At 43.2% G+C, this 16,415-nt stretch overlaps 1 protein-coding gene across 2 annotated transcripts in view; it reads right to left on the bottom strand.

Annotated features, from left to right (window-relative positions):
- RTN1 (reticulon 1) overlaps nt 1-16,211 on the bottom strand; it is a 202,125-nt gene extending 185,914 nt beyond the window's left edge. Inside the window, exon 1 of one of the 2 annotated variants that reach the window (XM_073349958.2) lies at nt 15,774-16,211. In XM_073349958.2, coding sequence (XP_073206059.1) covers nt 15,774-15,954 — 181 coding nt within the window. In that variant the 5' untranslated portion in view covers nt 15,955-16,211. The remainder of the gene's footprint in view (nt 1-15,773) is intronic. The other variant, XM_073349959.2, reaches the window with a different exon arrangement.
- Between the last annotated feature and the right edge of the window lie 204 nt (nt 16,212-16,415).

The following is a 16,415-nucleotide window of genomic DNA, read 5'->3' as shown; positions in this document are numbered from 1 at the left end:
CATGACAATCCTCTTTCCTCTCTTCAGAGCATGCAGCCAAGAACATCTTATAAAATCAATGGTCCGCCAGGAAGTACAAACATAAGAACTAGAACTGTGCAGAGACAGGTATCTCAGTTTCATGGAGGATTTCAATATTTTAAACATTTTGGTTTTGTTTTGATTCGGAGCAAAAAGCAAAAATTTCTAAATTCTCTGCAAAAGGAAAGGAAAGGAAGCCCTGGCTCCCAGGCAGACCACCTGGCAGGCTGCCCCAGAGCAGTGGACAATGGAAGCCCTGGGGTCCCCCCACTCCAAAGCAGCCTGTGTGACAAGTTCCTGAGGACCTGGGTGGGAGAGGTGGCAGAAAACCAGGCAGGTTTCAAACACTGCCTAGCAGGCAGGGATGCAACAGAACCTTTGGAACATCATAAAAATTGAACTATCCACACAAATTTTTTTCAATTTTGATGAATCACCAAATTCCAGTGAAAAATGTTTCAATGGAATTTTTCCTATAACTTCTAGTAATAACCCCCCTCTGGGCAGCCAGCAAGCTGTAACCTGAGTCTTCATCACCCAAGCACATGCCTCTACCATTCTAGTTAAAGGACTAAGGCCCAGATCCCCAGGGATAGTTAGGCTCCTAGCTCCCATTGATTTCAGTGAAAGTTAGGAGCCTAAATACCTTTGATGATCTGAGCCTAAGTGCATTAGCTGGCAGCAGGGGTAAGTGGTTATTCTCTGTGGACCAACTAGAACGGAAGCATGGAACACTTTACAAGCATGTTCCACAGAGACCAGTAGTGGAAAAAAGGAGCAACCAACTTGATACTGGGGGTCCCAGCAAGTGTTCACAGTACAGTATATGGCAGAGGTTGCCAATTTTGGTTGGACATATTCCCAGAGGTTTCATCATGTGGCATAATCTTTAATTAAAAATTAATCTTTGATTCCTGAAGACTCCAGGACAGTCCTGGAGGTGGCAACGCTAGTATATGGACAGTGTACACTATGATCCTGAAAACGACAATCCAGACAAACTTACTCTGCTTTTATACTATTAGAAAAATATTGTCATGATGAAACATCCACCGGTATCACTGCAAGACCCTTTAGTACATCAAAAGTGGGAAACTGGTTGTGATCAGTTGTAGCAAAAACAGCTTGTGCCTTCCCACCTTCCAACATGTAATCGGGACAAACCTCCAATATTGCTATTAGACCATTCTGCTAGACCAAAGGACTCTGCTTAGCATAGTTCTTAGTGCTGGGTTCACATTTTTAAAGATAACTCTGGAAAGCTTCTCAGATTACATATTTTGCTCTTTAATTTACGTCTCAGAGGATAAAGCTAATCAAAAGGGCAGTGAAGGTAGTTCAACTGTTTCAGATCCAGGGCTGATTTATTAACAGTAGTTGCATTACTCTTTCTTTCACGGAAGCTGCTGTGAATGATTCCACCTCTCTACTCTCCAAAAAAATCTTTTTGCTGGTGATCATATACAAGCTGACATACTTGCATACTAGACATGCACAAGTGCACTGCACAGTCTGATTCATCTGCGAAACATCCAACATGCTATCTGCTTGATGTAAAGTAGGTTGGAAGAGTGACCTATTAAAAGCAAGAGGAAAAAAAAGAAAGTCTACTGCAGAGCTGTGAAACCATTAATTTTTTCTTACTCTTTGTTCAGCCTCCTTTCCTTAGGTTGCTTTTCAGTTGCACTCAGATGTCCTGGTGAGGGACAACCTTATACAAACTTATATAGATAGATGGAATTATACACTGTCCGTTTGCTATGATCAAAGTGCAAGTATAATTCTTACATATTATAGAGCATTACACCGCAAAAAGTGTCACCTTAGCTCTGACCTGTGTATCTGGAAACTGAATTACAGCATGTCAGAAAGACAAGACAAAAATCCAAAGAAATGGCAATGGATCCTTGCTTTTAACCATGATAGCTGCTCAAAGCCATCTACCTAGGACCCCTTACAGTAATTTTAAAGTATAGAAGTTCCACTGTTGCATGTGATGGTAATTCTAAAATAGAATATAGAAATTTACTGGATAAAATAAAAATAACCTAATGCTTTAAAAATATCATTTATCTTGCTCCAATTTTGACAGATAAAGATTGTATTTTCTGTTACAGGGCCAGCAATAGATCAAGCACATTTCTAAATCTTACTGACATCTAGAGCTGATGGGAAAGAAGAAGAAAACATGAAACTTTTGAGAATTTGGCAAGAATTTATTAATTTTTTAAAATAGTTTTTTCAAACTATGTCAAAATTTCTTCTAAAGGTTTTGATTTTTGAAAATGTCAAACATCTCAACAGCTAGGTCAAAACAAAACACACTTTTTACTAATTTTTTTGTGAAAGTTTTCAGAGAGAGGGGATATTTCAAAAATTAATATTAGTGATGACATTTTTTTAATTGAAACCTCAAAATGCAGGAAATTTGGATCTGGTCAACTGGCATCATCAGAGATATTGGTCCACATTTTCAGTGGGCCTTCACAATAGCTGTTTATTTTGTCCATGAGAAAAAATGAGCATGCACTCATTTGCACTCAGTGATACCACATCTGTGCAAGCAAGAAACTGCTTGCTTGGCCATCTTCCCATTTGTGCATGCAGTTTATGAAGACAAGTGCACACGAAATTTTGAAAGTGCAAAATTGAACAGAACCTTTTAAAAATTTGGTCCAAAATGTGCAAGGGAGACACAAGTCTACATTTTCTTCTTTGAAGAAGGTGGCAGTTGTGGGCCGCTTTGTTATAAAGGCTTCTGATTGTGAAGCAATAAACTGAGATCTACTCCACTGCCCATGTTCTGAAAACAAGTATATTTTCATTCATAAAGAGAGTTTTCTGAGAAGGTTAATTGCTTTGGGGCTTGCTCTGATTCAGATGCATTTTCTTAGAACTTTTACTTTTCACCCAAAACTTTTTCTGCAACCTGCAAATCTAAGAGTTTTATATGATATCTGCTGGCTTTTGGGACAACCTGGAACTCATAAGACACAATTATGCATTAAATGTTAATGATAATTTTACAAGATCAATAAAGAGAACAGCTACAACATTAACTCAATATTATGATAAAAAGAAATGGGGAAGGTTACCAAAGGGAATAAAACAATCAGCTTTAGAGGAACTGGACAGTGAAGGCTGATGAGGAATGGAATGTTAATCCGTATGACACTGTTCAGCCACTAGATAGCACTGTGTGAGAACACTTTTTTTAAACAAACCTCAACCATAGCTGGGAAAGCTTTAAAGGATCTTATAATGAAGACATCTGGTGTGTGTAAGCAAGCTTTGTGACCCGTCCATATGTGGTACAGAAGTACATGACATGGTGTCAGGAGTAAACTAAGAACAGAAACAGAAGGAACAAAGCAACAAAGCTTGGAGAATCTTATCAACATGTAACTCTTCCATGCCCCCGAGAACCTTAGCTTTGAGAAACCTTCAGAATGGACAGACTGGAAACAATATTTTGCAACATTTCGCATTGCTACCAAGCTCCACAAAGAAACTGGAAATATATAGATATCTTCTTTAATTTATGCTATGGGGAAGGAGGTAGACCATATCTTTAACTCCTTTGACTTTACTGAAGCCAGTCACAAAGATGACTATGAAAGGGTTCTGGGTATTTTTTATGAATACTCTAAACCTCAGAGAAATGTGGTTTATGATAGAACATTTTTCCATCTGAGAATTCAAGAACCAGGTGGAAATATTGAATGTTTTATAAGAGCTCTGCATACACTGGCTGAAAACTGTAGTTTTCAGAATGCAAAATATGAAAATATTAGAGATAGGCAGCTCAAGCTATTGGGTTCATAGATAAAAACCTTTCACAGCAGCTACCATTGAAGAAAGATTTAACCCTAGCCACAGGTATTCAAATAGCAAAACAATCTGAAATGATGAAACAGCAAAACCTGCAGAAAACTGATAAACTTCCCTACCTTAGGGGTTTTATGATAATGACTTTTAACACTCAAGGGTTTGCTGTTTCAGCAGTTCAGACTGTCTTGCTGTTTGAGTAGCTGTGGCCCACATTACCCATAAGTGAATGGAGAGGCTGAGAGCTATACAGACAGCCAAGAAAATCTTACAGCAGGAAGATCTATTCCTCGCTCTTCTGAGTTACAGATCACACCAATAACAACTACCGGACATGGTCCAGCACAACTCCTGATGGGAGGACAACTCAAAAGTACTGTTCCAACTTTTGAAAAGAACCTATTTCCAAAGTGAACAGGCATGAAGAGAGTAGCCAAACTGAATAAAAATGCTAAGGATGTGTCTACATTGCAATTAAACAGGCACAGCTGGCCCATGTCAGCTGACTCAGGTTCATGGGGTTTGGGCTACAGGGCTGTTTAATTGCAGTGTAAATGTTCAGGCTCAGGCTGGAGCCCAGACTCTGGAACCCTGGTAGGGGGAGAGACCCAGAGCCTGGGCTCCAGCAGAGCCTGAACCTCTACACTGCATCTACACCCCATAGCCTGAGCCCAAGTCAGCTGAAATGGGCCACCTGATGGTGTTTAACTGCAGTGTGGACATACCCTAAAAGAGCTTATGATCCCTTTTACAACAGACGTCACTCAGAGAACTGTCAGATCTAGAACCTGGTGACCGTGATCATGTCAAATTGGATGGAGAAAAAGGATAGATAACTCCAGCTCTCCTAAAGAAAAATAATTCAGCACCCAGATCAGAGGTGATTGAGATTGACAGGGGAGAGTTCAATAGAAACTGTTGACATCTACCATTTGTTCCTCATAACGAACAATCAACAGAGCAAACTCTACAGATGACAGACGCGGAACAAGGAGAAGACTCAAGGATTCCAAACCAACCACAGCCAGTCACTGCAACTAATGGACAGCCTGATGACCAAGTTGTTACATGGTCAGGTCATGTAATTAGAAAACCGATAGGATTTGGAGACACTTAACAGACTGATACATACTGAAGTTCAAAGACAGCGTGATAGTGTAAATATTGTAATGGAATGTGCTGTAATGGAATGCTAAACTGTATTATACTTTTCAGCTAGTAGGTGGTACTGTGTGTAAAATACCTTTTTAAAAGAACCTCAGCTATACCTGGCAGAGCATTAAGCGATCTTATGATGAACACATGTGGTGTGTATAAGCAAGCTCTGTGACCAGTCCATATCTGGGTGCGGAAGTGTGACAGCTGTATCAATTAAAATTTAGAGCAGAGTAATACTCCAATTTACATCATTCCCTTGGTCTATGATGTTTATACCAAAGGTACATAAGATCATTTCTGTGATAACAATTAATGACATGATCCTGTGAGGTACATAGCATCTCCTGAGATGGGCTGAACACTGATCAGAAGATGTTTCATACCTCATAAGATCAGGAACTACATTTTTACCAATTATTTAAAAAAAATTCCCCTCCTTTCTGTACCGGCAATTAGCAGGTGTAAATATTGGTGACACAACTTAAGTAATTTAGATGAAGCTGTATAGCAAGTATTTAAGGCTCCAATTCAGCAAAGTTCTTAAGTCAATGGGACTACACATGCTTAAAGTGAAACATATGTGGGCCTAAGAGTAGTTAAGCTCTATAAGGGTAGTTAAGCTCTTGGATAGGCTTCCAAGGGAGATGTGGAAACTCCATCATTGGAGGTTTTTAAGAACAGGTTGGACAAATGCCTATAGGGGGCTGGACTTGATGACCTCTCAAGGTCCCTTCCAGCTCTACATTTCTATGATTCTATATGCTTAAGCACTTTGCTGGATCAGGGCCTTAGTGTCTAAATGATCTAAATTGCACTTGTGATTATTGGTGCCTACAAACTGCAGGCACCAGAAGAGAGGTCCCTCACACCAGCTGCACAGAGATTAGCCAGAAACACAGAATTCTGTAAAATAGAAATGGGCTGCACCTGGTAATGCTCATGTTCCTGCCCCAGCACATCTGGGGAGACCGCTCCATTACAGGAGCAGAGGCCAGGCATTCTGGGGTTGGTCACAACAATCTATCTGCCTGCCTGTGACACCTCATGACCCAGCAATGCTCCCTGTGCGCAGCCCACACAGATTATTTCTGCTGCTGGAAGGAATAATTTGTAGATTGGGAGGGGACTGCTGCTGACCTGAATAAGGCTGAACATCAGTGCTGCTTTGGCAGAATATATTGAGTCTTGTTCCAGAATCTGGCCTTTTTCTATTGCTACTGAGTGCTAGTTTAAAATCAAACTCAGTGAGAGAAATGCTCTCGCTGACGTGAGTGAGCTGGGATCTGTTCTCGGGTCAGGTGCTTTTCACATCCCAGGTGTACAAGACGCTATCTTTGGACTGCTTAGTCATAGTGCAGGCTGGGGGTGGCATTCAGATGAGCAACAAGTGCCTGCCAGCCCTGAGAAGCAGAATTTAGTACAATCCTATCTCATGCTGACACAACAAACAACTTTGTTCACATACTGTGGATTCAGTATATGTAGCTCCTCCTTCCCTGCACTGCCACAGACAGAACAGACGGTAGCACAGAAGAGGGATTGTATTAAAAACAAACCAACCCTTCCTTCCTAGGCCGTCTTGCTTCCTTCCTAAGGGCCTAATCCTGCTCCCATTGACGTCAATGGCAAAACTTGTCAGGGACGGTCTAGGTATACTGAGTCCTGTGTCAAAGCAGGGGGCTGGACTGGATGACTTCTCGAGGTCCCTTCCAGCCCCAAATTGCTAGAAATTTAATGGTAGAGGATCAAGCCCTAAACATAGCCCTTCTCTCATTCTATTCCTTGAAAAAGTCCTCTGCATATTTTTTAAGCCCTGATTGAAGGTTCACATCAGGCAGGGACCATATGCTCACTTGCGTAAATCAGCAGGGCTCCATTGACTTTGATACCTGAATTCATTCGCCTTACAGTCGTGCTGCGAAGCCCGTTTGTTTAAAGGTAGAGGGCTGAGGATGGGATTTCTGTCCATTTTTTTAAGTTGTATTAGTCACTTGACTGGTGATGGAATGATATGTGATAGAGGGGAGCAAGGAGAACAGCTGCTTTGTAACTCTGGGGTTATTGTGCTCAGGGCTTCAGGGGTGGAGGTTTTAAACCAAAATCTAACGGATCTGGCCCAACTCTCCTAAGGCGTCTACAATGGAAAGTTAATGTTAAAGTCAGTTAATGTTTACAAGGGAAGAGGATTCTGGTTCCAGGAAACCACAAAATGTACCACATGGCCCTACGGACCTTTTTCCTACTATGTTGTACAAAACTGCCCCATTCATTCGCTCATTCCTGATCAGGATGAAGATGACTTTAATGTTACTGCTAATAATAATAATTCAACTGCAGTTAATAAATTCAGCCCTACTCAAGGGAAAAAAGTTGGGTGTGATCCAGTGCAGGGGACCCCACCATATAAGACCCAATGCAAGCCAGAACTTGCATCATTATATGGGGTTTACAGGATTTTCATGGTACAGAAAGCCACACCCTCTGGTTAATTCCACCCTTCTTCTCCCCCTCATTTACATTTTGGGGCATACACTTCTGTGTGGCATATTTTTTGAGGGCCATGTCACTGCGGCACAAAGAGATGCTAACAAACAGCTAGATGTTTCCAAATATTGGTGTTAATGGCAATTGTGTCAAACTAATCTCAGAGCAAATGGCGACATTATCATATGAGATCTCATGATAATTGAATGCTGTAGCAAGGGCAGGCATCTAATAATCACAATAACTGAAATACTCTAAGAATTCCATGTTGGCAGCTATTCAATTAAATATAAAAAAACCCAATTCTCAGCTATATTAAATTATAAAGAAACACATACACTGTTCCTAGTATCTGAAAGAGACTGGCTCGTATAGGTTATGCTTTGAAACCCTTTTCACTCTTTGCTGCCTTTTTCTTTTTAACATGACCTTGAGGCATATAATAGATTAAATTAAATAACAACAACAGTGCACTTCTAGAAGAACTTTCATTCAAGGATCTCGATATGCTTTATAAGTGTGAATTCTCTCAACATTCTAGCAATGAAGGTAAGTATTAGTACATCCATTTATACACTGATAAACTGAGGCAGTCAGATCTCCTGGGTTCTAGTCCCAGCTCTACCACTGATCCATTCAGCGTCTAGATTCAGCAAACTACAGTTTTAACTTTAAGCACATGCTTAAATAAGCCCATCCCTATTCCGCAAAGCATTTAAGAATGTGCTTAAGCCCCACTGAAGTTAGGAACACACACTTTAATACTTTGTTCAACAGAAATGAAAGCATGTGCTTAACTGCTCTCATATATTAGAACCTAAAATTTGTAGGTAAGTCTCAGTGAATTTACTTGTCTACGCACATAATATTCCTATAGATGGTTAGAAAGATAACTGACCCTGAATAAAAACTGTATTTAGACATGAAAATACTATGCACTGAAAAGTCTCTCTTCGTGCTGGAATCGTGCTAAACATATACTACTATGTATCTTTACTTCATCTGATTTACAGTATTCATTATAAATAATATTCCATTCTTTGGAAAAAAAAGTTTTGCTATGTCATATTTTTTCGGTTTAAAATACCTAAGCATTTGTAAATTGCTCTGATCTGGTAGTAAGAGAAGAGAGAGAGAGGGAGTACAATAAAAACTAGAACATAAATGTCCCATTATAATGCAAAACTTGAATATGCTTTAGCACCACTTTGGAGGAAAAAGAACTACAATCTCAACTGATAAGTAAGTACATATAAAACAGATGTATCCATAAACAAGTCATAGAAAAGGTGTCTAGTCCCCCCTAGCATGTAATGACCCCAGCAACGTTTGTAGATGCAAAGGGCCTTATCTCTCCAGGTGCTGTAAGTCTCCTGTGAGTCAGTGGGATCTACCCAAACTTTCCCCTGGGTAATAAGGTACAGTAAGTAATTGGATACAGACCTTATAAGTAGAATGAGAGCATCTGTCACTCTTTCTTCCTCTCCCAGACTTGAATCCACCTGTACACTATGATCTTTTGGGGCAAAACCCCTAAATAGTTGCAAATCTTAAGGTTTTTTTTTTAATTTCATAGATTCCAACCCAGAAGGAACCACGGTGATCATCTAGTCTGACCTCCCACATTACTAAAGCCATAGAACTGCCCTGAATTAATTCCTGTTTGAATCAAAATCGGATTTAAAAATTCAAAGTGCTGGTGAAGCCACCACTTCTCTTAGAAGTTGGTCCCAATGGTTAATTATCCTCTGTCAACAATTTGCACCTTATTTCCAGTCTGATGTGCAATTTAAGCGGCAAATCATGATATGAAAATATTTATGGCAGCCACAACAACTACAGACAAATGTGATTAGATGCCCCCCTCCCACACCCCTCCAACCAGAATTAAAAGGGCAGAAGTAGTTCACTGACCAGAGAGACAGACAAACAAATGAAATTATGTCACAAGATTTACTGGTCCACAGGACGATGGAATTGGGACATCTAAAGTAGCTCCTCTTCCTCATATCTCCTTCCACTTCGCTTCCCCCCACCCTCCCCGATATATAAAACAGCTCGTTACTGATTTATGGGATTAATACATCAGAGGTGAGTGACCTCTCCCCTCCCTACCCATCTTGTCTCCTTCTTCTTCCTGGTCCTCCTCAAGTCATTTGCAACCCTTATTAGTTAAGAGTTCTAAACGTGGGGGAGTCCTGTACGTGGGGGGTGAGGGCAGATACACGAACATACCGGCTGTGACCAGTTTTTTCCCCAGAGTCATCAATTTATTTAATAACACAAAGGCCATTGCATATAAACAGGCTGATGCTAGCTTTCGCAGGATACCCTCCACAGCAGTAGTGGTGGGGAAATGGCAGAGTTTTCCCTGGAATTTGATTTCCATGGGCTTGAGAAATCCTATTACTGTACAGATTTTATGCAATAACAATAGCAACAACACTTAGCTCTTACATACCACCTTTCTCTAATAACCCTCAAAGCATCCTACAAAGGAGAGCAAGTATCATTGTCCCCATTTTTACAGATGGGGAAACCGAGGCACAGTGCTGGACAGTGACATTCTGAAGAATTTTGTTTGAATGACTGGTACGCTAAAGAAATGCACACTGTACTGGCTTGCCACAGACTGGAGTGCACAGTCAAGCTATAAGGGAACTTTAGTAAGGTATAGATCCAAAAATAAATCTACTTTTTTTCTATATCTTTTTGCAAATTTTACATCAAATCATAGAATTGTTTGGGCTGCAAGGAGCCCCTTTAATATAACCTGGTTCAACCTCTTAATTTGCAGGGGCATTTCTAAAATTTTCAGGGATTATCCAAGGGAAAAATCTGGTTATCTAGAACAAGAGAAGCCAAATACTGTATTGGCATAAGTATGTACAACTCCACTTAAATCACTTTCAAACTAGGGCTTAATTCACCCTTAAGGCTTTAACTAGGTTGTGAACAAGACCGTAGTGGACATTGTGGATGTATTTGAAAGTGGCTGCTTTAGATACAGGGAGGTAGCATTTAGGGCAGGTGTCACTACCAATGCCCTTCTTTCTACAACAATTCGATAAATAAATGCCAGGAGCCCAGTATTCACATCGTGAGCAACCCCCAGTGGCAGGAGGATGAAAAAATCTGCCAAGAAAACACATTTCAATATCTGACATTGAAAGGGGGAGGGGGCAGAAATGACTATCACAGACACTACGACCATGTCCTTACAGCAACCTGTTGATTCACCCATGTTCTGATGTTCAGGGTAGGTGCACAAAGCCTGTGCAGTGTAGCTACATGGGTTGCAATCCAACTCTCCAAACTCACTGACTCCAATGCGAGTTTTGCCTGACTAGGAGTCCAGCATCAGGCCCAGCGTCAGTGTGTTCTCAAGAGCTTGTTGCCCTGAAAACCATTTAAAATTCTCTTCCCGTCTTTAGTCATCGTGCTGCCCTCGCTGTCTCTGGCACCCAGATAGCCCCAGACACAGGGAAAAAGAGCAAATGAAAATGATTTACGAGCTAAGCTGTATCAACATGAAGGCAGGCGTATTCTAGGCCGAACGGTGCCGCCGGCTCATTCACAGCCCAAGCGAGCAAGCGTTGTGCAGGGGAGCCAAGGGGAATGGTGGGCGGCTGCAGCAGAAGCTGCAGACCCACTGGCTTTGTGCCTATTCTTTGGAGCTGCCGTGTATATGTTGGAGAGGGCACGATGCAGCTGTCAGCCTTGCCTGAAGATCTGCATCATTTTCCCTCCCTCCGTTTTAATTTTGAGCTTTCAAATATGCATATCAATCTAATCAACAATCTACTGCCCTTAAGGGCTTGGCTGTGCAGCGATTTCTGCTAGGGACATTTGTCACATGTCGAGCTGAAGGAATCAAGTAGGACCACCGTATTTAAAAACAAAAGGGCTATGCAGCAGGGGTTAAAGCCACAACTGTGTTAGGGAGGACGTGAGGGGCAATACGCCGGCTATGGGACACACACTGCCTGCAAACACAAGCAGGCTGAATGCCACCATGGCTAAAGGCAGGAGAGCCAGCTGCTACACCATCGCGAGGGTACAGTCAGGGCCGGTTTAAGGCAACATGGGGCACTCTGGTTCTGCCTGTGCCATGCCCCATCTCTCCCAACTTGGAGTAGCAGTGGCAAGGGAAGCCCCTCCCAAAGGAACAGGGGCTGTCACAACAAGCCCCCCATTTCCCCTCAAGAGCAGCAGTAGGGTCCTTTCTTTACTTAGAAGAAGGGGTCCCCTCTCCCTTCACAAGGAGGCGAGAATGGCCACAGGGGTGAGCCCCAGCTCTTACCCAGCAGCAAGGGTATATCTGTTTAGGTAGGTAGGGGGGTTAGGCCTGCTGTACTCTTCTTCTTCTGCCACACACCAAATCCTATTGGGGTGATGTTGGCAGGGCCCCTAGAGCAATGGCTCTTGGAATTCACACCTTACTACAGTGCATGGAGCAGTTCTCCCATCTTGGAGTGATTGTTTCAGGCTCTCTGCAGACTCAGGCAGATGTCCCTGCATCAGTTAAATTCAGGTCACATTTTTAAGCTTTTCTTCACAAGCATGTGGGCTAGAAATGTACTCTTTCAAATAAATAAATAAATGCATAAATAAATAAATAATGGAACCTGAGATTCTGACCTCCTCTTACGATCCTGGGAATTGGAGCCCTGAGCACAGGCCTGTAGTGCCTATACCCTTAATCCAGCCTCGAATGCAGTATGTATAACTTTCAGCGCCAGCCCTGACCTGCCAATCTGTGTGGAATTGGAGAGAAGCCATAGTTCCACTTCTGCCCCACTGGAGATATCAGTTGGCTGCACCAGCCTATACCCTACTTGTTCTCCCAGGGTTCTGGTGTGGTTCTTCCGGCATCCTACTCCCACCTCACCCCACTAACACACCCCAACTGGGGGCCAGAATCTACCCCTAGCCATTCTGTCTTTTTGTGTTTCTCCCAGGAAACGCCCGATTTCAGCCTGTGCAATATTTTTGGAAATGTTTTTTTTCCAAAGAATTTTAATTACTGTCAATGGACAAAAATAAATAGCAGAATCCATGTGCAGATGGTGTGTTGGGTGGCATGGAGCTTTCTTCAGAAACATACAAATGCTTAGCAATCTCTCACTGCTGTTTTAATCTTGCAAGATCAGCCTACAGTGCTTCCTGCCCTCAACCAAGTTCACATTTTAGGAGGGGAAGACCATTCTCAGCACAAAGGGCTGAGCCACATATAAAAGAAGCAGTACCTCCCCTCTTTCATCTTGCCCCTCCAGGGATGAAGAGTCACCCTAGTGATTTCTAATATAGCAGCCATGCAGGAGAATTAACAGATGTGGAAACCATAGCTTCCCATAGCCCAGATTTTGCTTGAGAAATCTCAGGGTCTAATTATGAGAGTTCTATGCAGTACAGCTATATCTCACTCCAGCTCCCCATCAGGAATTCATGTGAACCTTTTCTTCAGTTTCAATCAACCCTGGCTTTGGTTGAACACAAACGCTCGGAGTGAAACCCCTGTAAAAATTGTTGTATTTCACTCCTAAATCACATAAAAGCAACTAACATCATTTTGACATGCAGCTGGTTTGGCTCAAAACTGAGCCCAGGTTGGCTTGAAAATATTCACATACCTTTCAACAGTCCCTGGCTGCATTTCAAGTTTATAGCAAAATCCAAAGCCAGGGAAAGTTTGCGAGGTTCAGATTTCATAACAAAAAAGTTTTGCACAGCTAATGATGAAATGCTGTTATTATTCTTAGTTATTTGTATGTTAGTAGCATCTACAATGTGCAGGGCACTTTTCAAACACTTAAGGTTACACAGTTCTTACCTGAAGGAGCAGATAGCCTAGCAAATGCAAAACAACAGATCCAGGGTGTAGGAAGGGGATATATAACATACAAGCAGGATGGCTAGGGGGTGACTGGGAAACATATTGGTGATTTTTTGTTTTGTTTGCTTGCATGTCTTGTTTATTGCATAAACTATCCCCAACTGTCTCCACAACCTAGTGACTATTAGCTGGCTAACTACTCTATGATGACATTTGCTGCATCTATGCATCTCCCTGTTGGCCTATTCCCACAGCTCTTGGGTTTTAACGGAATTGCGCACCTGAGCAAGGCATGCAGGATGCCACCCTATAAACAACAGTGTCCAACTGTTTTTAAGAAACACAAGACAGTTCCACATACTTAGCAACATGCGAATGCCCCTTATTTGCTAACTTAAAAATAATCACACAGAAAGCGTATGTAAACAACACGCTTCCCCTTGTGAAAGGAGACCACAAGTGCGATGATCTATGTACTTGAAACGTAGAAACCACTGATATTATAGCAACAAAAAGAGAAGGCTGTGTGTGAATGCAGTGGATTCACTGGATGGAGTGCTGTAGAATGCAGTGCTATCGGCTCTCTCCCCTCCCCCGGCTTTTTTAAAAAAATTATACAATACACATGAAGGAGTATACTCATTTTAAAATATTTTAAAATGTAACAACATTAGCGCATTTATTAGCTAATCTGAGGTCTCATCAATCTACAACCGGTAAGCATCAGTTAGTATTTGTACTGCTGAGTTCTCTCTCTCCTCCCACCCCCCCCCCCCCCGAGTTTGGCACACATACATATATTTATAACACCTCTGTGTAAATTACTCCAAATGCAACATCTTCATGATTTTCTTTACCAGCTAACTATTCTCTTTCTAATGCAGTGCACTCTCGAGAGCATCAGTGGCACCTGACAGATAAATTCAACACCAAAGAAGCTTTCATTAAATGTAGACAATATCACAGTTTTTCAGCTGAGTGGGGATTTGATCTGTGCTGTGCAAGAAACCACCCGTCTTTGTTCTTTATATAGTCTGAGCTTCAGGATTGCCATGTTTCTCTCCACAAATGAAGAAAGAAAGATTAGGTCCCCATAGCCATTTGTATAATTGTACTTATAAGGAAAATCTCTCTGCTGAGGGATCCCCACCCTTCACACACACACACACACCTCCCTTACAATTACATTACAAGCCATATACCTCCCTCATCAGTATAAAGTCATGTTTCACAACCTACCACCAAGGTTAGCTAATGAGCAGCACATCAGGCAGATTTTACTGCCTGCCCAAAGCTCTAAAACAGTATGACACTGTCTCCATCAGCTGATGGGCATTAGACCCCATGTCACTATTGAACCCAGAAGAACCAAGCAGCCAGGAAGGCTGCAGCAAAACATCCATGTTGAGCACACACCCACCGAGAAGGCCAGGGCTGTGTGTAAGTGGAATCATGCCCCTCCACAATAGAGCTGGCAACAAATGGCCATGTAAAGTGGGTTCCTCCTGGACAGTAAGTCTTTTGTGCTGAATGATGGTAGGAGATCAGAGAGGGACCCAACCCAAAACGTTACTCCTAATGGATCTGCAGTTATTGCATAACTGGGACTCGTGTTGATACCAAGCCTCTCACCTCCAACTTAGTCAACCTAAGTTTAATACCGTACAGCTGCAAATGGGGGCATCTGTTTCCCAGTGGATAAGAATTTAAATCAGAGCAGCCAACTTCCCACATGTAGATGGTTAGTTAGATTCCCCCACCAGCTGGCAACTGAGAAAGGAAGGGGGGGGGGGGGGAACCACAGAGAAAATATAGAAGCACTTTCCTCATATAATTCTCCCATGAACTCCCAGAAGCTGAAGTCTCTGGATTTCACTGATTAACGGATGTGTGCCTGCTGCTAACCCACCTACCAAATGAAAGGTGTTCCCAAGCCTAGGGAAACCAAATACATCCCCAAAGCAAACGACATGAAATACACCCCTACAAGAAAATGGGAAAAACACAGCAACAAGAAATATTTAAATTAAGCTGTGTCCCAAGAGCAAATAGAAAATACACACACTCCCCTCCTCCCAAATACTGAAGTTCAATTAATCAAGTCCACATGTTGAAATTAAACAAGGGCCAAGTTGGGATCTCCGAAGCAAATGCGAATTAATTCCTTGAACTCAGCCAATCAGTCCGAAATGACCCAGGTGAAAGGGAGATCACGGTCTAGCCCAGGCAGTCCGGACAGAAATACCCCTACCCCCCACCCCCACCCCAGAGCTGCTGTAGAAGCGCACTCCCTCGCCTGGTTATTTTTAAAGGCCAAGCTCTCTGGTTCTTTAGCATTTCCCTCCTGGCAATCGCCAAGCAGCCCGGCAGAGATCACAGCGGGGGGGAGGGGAAGGATGCTGCCTGCCACCCTTTGTTGAGCATCTCTGGGTACCTCGCCTTTTACCTGTGGATGCAGTCGCCGTGGCAACGGGCGGGTGTTCCCCGGGGGAGCCGGCCGGCAGCTGCTGCGCCCCGTCTCCATCCCTCCGCTGCGCCCCGGCTGCGCGCTCCTCCGCCCCGGCCCCGGCCCAGTGCGCCCCGGAGCCCGACAGCGGCAGCTCCCGGCGATCCGGCGGCGCAGACATGCTGGCTTCCCGGCTTTGGCTCTCAAGGCAGCGGGAGGAGGCGCTGGCCGCTCGGAGTCCGGGCGGCTGCGGGTAGCTCAGAGCTGCGGCTGCTGAAGCTCCGCTAGCGTTGATTACGCAGGTGAAAATGGCTTGTTCAGCTGGAGCCTTCCAGCCCTTGCGTCACCCTGTGGCTGGCATATCACAGGGCAGCGATCTGCCAGCCGGGCTCTAACTCTGCCCCATTTAACTGCTTCAGGCAGGCAGGCACCGAGCGCTTTGTACAGAGGGAGAAACGTGCCCTGCCCATTCTCCCTCTCTGAGACCCCCCCCCCGCATTGTTACCAGTTGCTCAGCACAAGAGAATGCAACATGGCAGGAGAACCTGGCTCTGCATGCTTGGGGCCAGTGCCATTCCCAGAGAACTCCAGGGAGTTCCCGGGGGGCATAGGCACCCCATAAAAGATGTGCGCTGCTCCCAG

The sequence above is a fragment of the Lepidochelys kempii genome, chromosome 6 (assembly GCF_965140285.1).
Source record: "Lepidochelys kempii isolate rLepKem1 chromosome 6, rLepKem1.hap1, whole genome shotgun sequence".
Classification (NCBI taxonomy): domain Eukaryota; kingdom Metazoa; phylum Chordata; order Testudines; family Cheloniidae; genus Lepidochelys; species Lepidochelys kempii.
The sequence above is the reverse complement of the archived record's forward strand: the minus strand, read 5'-3'. Positions and strand labels throughout refer to the sequence as shown.